Genomic DNA, 6,465 nt, shown 5'->3' with positions numbered 1-6,465 from the left:
CTAAAGTACTATAAAGCTTAATAACCTAGTTATTAGGCTTGTAGTCAGTAACCAACACTATACTGAACATTTTTGACCATGACTTCTGTATATAGTGTGCTGTGCCATCTAGTGGAAACTTCGTGTTATTGCAAACTCCCTCTCATTATAATTCTTATCCTGCTTCCTGGGTCTTTTCCAGAAACCAATCATATGCCTCTTATTCCTCATACAACTGAAACTGTCATTGGTTTACCTGCACACTTTGTCTCAAGTGCATGGCATCATTGCCAAATAGCTCAAATAAACCCAGAGGGTGCTTCTCATGCACATTTGACTACTTAAGTACACAACACTTCATTCCTACACTTTATTGTTGGTTGCAATTCTAAAAAGGTTAAGCACCCGGAGCCATTTTTAAGGTGACAAAGGACTTTATTCAAAGTTTCCGGATTTAATTTGAAAATTGCTCCTTGCACAGAAGCACATGTATACTGTTTACAAGTTTCTATTGAAAGTCTTGTCCTGTCTGAAAATAGTGTAGGCTGACTGTCATCATCAGGTGTTTTACTCCTCACAGATCATCATGTTTATCGTGGTCCTCCTTCAGCAGGATCTTGGCCTTTATCATGTTCTCGGCCACTGCACACAAACAGATGTGGGCATTAATAAATGTTAAACTCATGATTATCTTAAAGGGGCCATGGCACAAGATCTTTTTTAAGATTTCAAATAAATATTTGGTGTCCCCAGAGCACATATGTGAAGTTTTAGCTCAAAACACCATATCAATAATTTGTTATAGCATGTTTAAATTGCCACTTTGTAGGTGTGTGCAAAAATGTGCCGTTTTGGGTGTGTCCTTTAAAATGCAAATGAGCTGATGAAATTCAAACACTGATCACAATGATGGTGGTTTGTTGCAATTAAAACTCAATTGAGCTTTTCTCTGCGCTAAATGGCAGTGCTGTGGTTGGAAAGTGCAGATTAAGGGGTGGTATTATTATAATAAGAGCTCCTTATGACATCATAAGGAAAGCCAAATTTCAACGACCTATTTTTCATGTGCTTGTAGAGAATGGTTTACCAAAACTAAGTTACTGGGTTGATCTTTTTCACATTTTCTAAGTTGATAGAAGCATTGGGGACCCAATCATAGCACTTAAACATGGAAAAAGTCAGATTTTCATGCCATGGCCCCTTTAAATCCAACATTAACATCAGCTTTTGCACGGCTGTATGCATTACAGATGAGCTTGAATACACAAATTGAGGAGCCCTTCAGAGTCTGAAAGCTCATTGGTGCTTGACAACTATAGAGCTGCTGTTGGCTCTCAGATGAGTTTTTAAGATTGTAGAAAACACTCACAGAAGTCCATGTCGGTTGGTTCGTAAGTGTACATGCTGTTGGCATACTTTCCCACAATGTCGGCTCGCACGGTCAATGAGGGATCTGGATGGGGCAGAGATAAGTTAAGACTGGAAGGAAATTAGTCTCATTAAAACATTTATATTTCATAGGCCATATTTCATCCCAAAATTAAAAGTAAAAAAAATGTAAAGCGTTGTGTTAGCAATGGTTTGATTCCCAGAAAACATACAGTACATACTGAATAAAAATGTGGATCCACTAATCACTTTGGATAAAATGTAAAAATGTGAATGCATTTTTAAGACCAATAAGATGTTTTTAACTCTTATTATTTTTAATAGGTGTACAATTTAGTTTTTACTTTACAATTAAAGATATTTTTTTAATTACATTTATAAAAGTCATTTAATAAACTTCAGTGTTGGGGAAAGTTACTTTTAAAAGTAATGCATTACAATATTAAGTAACTCCCAAAAAAGTAACTAATTGTGTTACTTAGTTACTTTTTATGGAAAGTAATGCTTACGCTACTTTTGCGTTACTTTTTCTTACTTCTCTTTCAGGCCTTGCAGGTGTTTTTTATGATCACAAAAATGTCAAGCTCTGGCCTGCCATCTCCGTTTCTGACTCAAACTGTTCCCGTTCATGCGCACAGAGTGCGTAATTCTACGTTAATATTTTTCAGTTTAATTCAGTACATTATTTTATTTTTAAATTGAATTAATTAAACTGAAAAGTAACTTGCATTACTTTTTTAAAAAGTAACTTAAATAGTAATGTGTACATTTATAAAGTAATGCGTTACTTTACTCGTTTACCCCAACACTGGCAAAATAGTTTTTCTTTTATTTCTATCTTTTGGTTTTGCTGTAAATGCTCCAGAGATATTTTTTCATAACCCCTTTCATGTAATTCATACAGAAATCCAACACCATGGCAATACATATTTTACAAGTGACTACTTCATATGAATTCGTTCAACCGCATTCTGACATTTTTGTTCGATTGGCTTTCTTTGCTTTGACAGTAACCAGGGTTTTAGGTAAAACAAAAAACATGGTTACTGTAGTTAAACTATGGTTATCAAAAAATAACCATGGTTTTGCTAATAGTAATCAATACACCACGTTATACTACACTTTTATCACAAAAAACATGGTTCATTTTTGTAAGGGTTGGGTTAGTGGTGTGGTTTCTTTATTGTTTTTTCTTATAATCATATGTTTTATAAGTTTAACTTCATACGAATTAGCCATAAAATATGTACAAATTCCTATAAGATTAGGCTGTGAAATATGTATTTACTGTAGCTGGTGTTATTAAATTGAGCTATTGATTTTCAATTGTGTTAAAAAAAATTACTTACCAACAAATATGATTCTGGGTACATATGAGCCGTCAGGGGCCAAGTTTGGATCAGTTGTCTCATGCTGGAAATCATAATAAAGGTTTGGGGAAATGTCTTACATTTGATAATAATTTGATAATATTCTAGCTTTTATTAAATCTTACTGTAACGTCTGGTGACTTTAGACTAATATTTGTACTATACCACTAAGTTGAGCATGATGAAATCTTTTTTGGCCATTCGTTGAATAGCCTGGTGTTCAGTAAAAGCCGCTTTCAAAGCTGCACGAGAGAGCACAGAGAGATTCATAAATGTATATGCCATACACAACATACTTTACTAATTTATGAATGAAGTCATTGTGTATTCACTCTCATCTTGTTACAAACCTGCATGCTGTTATTGTTCAGTTCACAACACAAAAGATTTTATCATCATTAGAAACAAAAATATCAAACAGCACACACGTTTGGAAAAACAAGACGGGTGAGATGGGTCACATTTATTTTCAAATTAACATTTTATCTATGGCACTGGTAAAATTGTTCATCAGATAAAATCTACATTTATATTTCCTTACAGATTAGGAGTTGACTAGCCTGACTACGTCAGACTTTGTACTTCCGCTAAATTTCATTACGCTTCTGTACTATTCTGTCTATGAAGCGAAGCAAAATAGCAGAGGATGGTTCTACCAGGCTAGGAGTTGACAAGAACAAAGATGCAAACCTTTACTGTGTGGACAATCCTCTAAATGATGAATGATCATCAAAGGCTTCTTACTGCGGTAAAACAGAGATACTGTGTGTTTTTAATCCGCTCATACAGAACATACAGTACAGGTGAGAATATAGTACAGTGTATTATAATCATAAGGTACCTCTCCTTCATTTTGTCCAATCCCTCCTCATATGTCTGAGCCCAGGTGATGTCATCACCCCAGCCTAAAGAAACAAAGAAATTGTATTTTGAAACATTTTGAATAGTATACAATTTTTACAATTATATGTCTGACAAAATAAACGCCAAAATTCAGTATTACCTCTTGCTAGAGTTTGAACTGACTTTTTCTTGCGTTGAGTAGAGACATCATGGAAGGTCAGACATAAGAGAAAGATATATGCGGGCCAGTACTTCATGATGATAGTATGTATTGGGCACACTAAGGTAAAAGCCAGAAGAAAAGGTTAAGTAAACGTGACGAATGCTCTGCATATTAGATGTTTTTAAGGGTGGGTCAATGTACTACTGATACTCCATACCATACTCTGAAATAAATGAACAGAGCTGTTGAACAGGACTAACTTGCTTTTGAGTTATTGTTCACAGTAACAAGTGTCACTTGCTATTGCACTTTATAAATTTTTAACTTTATAAAAACATAAAAACACAGAATAACAATTAATAATTCAAATTTACCCTGATTTTACATTTACATTACATTTATGCATTTGGCAAATACTTTTACCCAAAGTGACATACAGTACAGTGCATTACAAGGTATACATTATTTATCAGTATGTGTTTTCCCTAAGTTCAAACACATGATCCTTTGTAATGCAATGCTATAACACTGAGCTATACTGGAGCACATTTTATTATGATTTTTTCTTCATCTGTAGTCCCTGTACATTTTAGAGAGGCACTACAATTTAAATTGGACCTTAAACAAATTCTTGTGATGTTTTCCCTTTTAACAATATCAAGTTTATGTTGCAACCGTATGTTAAATATTTGATAGTAAGAAAGAACCTACCGGGTATGAAACAGGTGAACCAGTATCCTGCTGCACTGTCCCACTGACTACACTGACAGTAACTTTGATTTGAATGGCAGGCATTCTTATAGTCACACTCCTCCCAAACCGGTTTGGCATTTAGGAAAATCTGAATTCCACTCCAGTTCATTTCTGGAGCCAATCACAGAAGTTCACGAGGCAGTGGACTATTATGATGTCAGCAGGTTTTGTCAACTGAAGACCTGTATGGTCTCTAAATTTATTTAATTAATTTTTTGCGAATTAATATTTTATACATCTTTTTCTACTTTTCCGTGTTGTGGTTTCACACACACAGTCATGCAACAAGCTCAAAAACCTGTTGGTTTTAGGTGGAGACCTACATGGAAAATGTCTAGAATGATCTGTATCTGTATTCTCTTTATTTTATGCTATTTTGGGTGGAGGCCCTGTGTTATCAGCCTGATAAAATGCTCTGACATTTGTTTTATTCTCTCTAAATCTATTTGTGGAAGGTGTTTTGTATTGAAAACCTATACTTTTGTTTTGTAAAAAGTGAAAGTTGGATTAACTTAAAAAATTACTTCAATAGGCTTTATGCCCAGCTGCACTACTTCCTGAACTTCAGCCAGCTTCTTGTTTCCTGTCTTCCATTATTGGACAAACTGATTAATCCAGGTGTGTCTGATTATTGTTGTTGTGTGACTACTGAGGTCAGGCACACCTGGATTAATCAGTTTGTCCAATAATGGCAGACAGGAAACAAGGAGCTGGCTGAAGTTCTGAAAGTAGTGCAGATGGGCATAAAGCCTATTGGTAAGTCACTGCAAGTAAAAAATTTTTAAGTGAAATAAAAAGTTTTTTTCAGATTTAATGTTTTTACTTGACATTTTTCACTTAAATATTTTAAGTGTTACTAATTGAAGTCCTTTTTTTAAGTAGATCCAACTTTCACTTTTTACAATGTACATAAAATCACAAAAAATTGAACACCAAAATGCCCAAGTCATAACGTAATTTCTGTTAATATAGCATTTACAGTATTATAATAATACAGTCGGCGACAATCTTAAAGACATCACCATTTCAATATTGTAGGTGTGTGGTGCTCGTAAAGGAAAATATTTTACTATGTTTTTGCCTCAACTTAAATGAATTGATACATACCTATTTCTTTTCAATGCGTGCACTTTTAATTTTTGACTCGGGTTAACTACTCATGTAACAGTCTTAAAATAGGGAAAACATGGAAGTGTTGGGTGACTTCTAAATTCATCCCTGTTTGGAGCCATAGGAATGAAGGGGGCTAGGCTCAATGCTAACACATTCACGAGGCGCTGTACAAAGATTAAAAGTGCACGCAGTTAAAAAATATGTTTATTCGTCTAAGTCGAGGTAAGAAAATAGTAAAATATTGAAAAACGGTGGTGTTTTCCTTTAACAGTGTTATTAATTGAAATAAAAAAATTCAAAAGTTGAAGAAAATGTATATTAGTTCAGTAGATTGTAACTCTTTTATGAGGATAATAGATTTAGCAATACTCTTATGAATATATCCTATTATATATTTCATTATTTTCCTGATTTCTCTAGTTTCTTTTTTCTTTTTTCATGTAAAGCTGCTTTGTAACAATGTAACTTTGTAAAAAAATAGTTAATATAAGTAATATTAATTTATTAGAAAAAAAACTGAATAACCATATAGAAAAACATGATGGTTTGGTAGTATATTAAATCAACTTTGCATAAGAAATTTGTATATCCTATTGTACTTTATTTATTTTGCTTTAGTTATTTTTTCAGTCCACGTTTATGTGCCTGTGTCTGTGACAGGTAGCAATAATAAAATGAATTCCAGGTTTGGTCTGGGTACAAAAACAGATAACGAAACAAAAGAAAAGAAAGGCCTGGCATAAATTTGTTGGACAGCAACATTTCTCTCCAGTTGTTAGTTGTTGCCTTGGTGACCTATAGCCCATGACGTCTGCCCGGGTTTCGCGCAAGCGCAGAAGCAGCGGAGCGGTGGAT

General features: G+C 34.1%; 1 protein-coding gene across 1 annotated transcript; it reads right to left on the bottom strand.

Moving 5' to 3' along the window:
• Window positions 1–393: 393 nt before the first annotated feature.
• On the bottom strand, window positions 394–4,588 carry agr1 (anterior gradient 1). Its single transcript, XM_065251398.1, has 8 exons — window positions 4,456–4,588; window positions 3,742–3,861; window positions 3,580–3,643; window positions 3,429–3,481; window positions 2,904–2,980; window positions 2,718–2,781; window positions 1,349–1,432; window positions 394–621 (listed from the first exon to the last, which is right to left on the bottom strand). Exons 2-8 carry the CDS (start codon window positions 3,836–3,838, stop codon window positions 554–556), a joined length of 507 nt encoding a protein of 168 aa, XP_065107470.1. The 5' UTR covers window positions 3,839–3,861; window positions 4,456–4,588; the 3' UTR covers window positions 394–553.
• Window positions 4,589–6,465: the final 1,877 nt, after the last annotated feature.

Source organism: Paramisgurnus dabryanus, chromosome 15, assembly GCF_030506205.2.
Source record: "Paramisgurnus dabryanus chromosome 15, PD_genome_1.1, whole genome shotgun sequence".
NCBI classification, from domain to species: Eukaryota; Metazoa; Chordata; class Actinopteri; order Cypriniformes; family Cobitidae; genus Paramisgurnus; species Paramisgurnus dabryanus.
The sequence above is the reverse complement of the archived record's forward strand: the minus strand, read 5'-3'. Positions and strand labels throughout refer to the sequence as shown.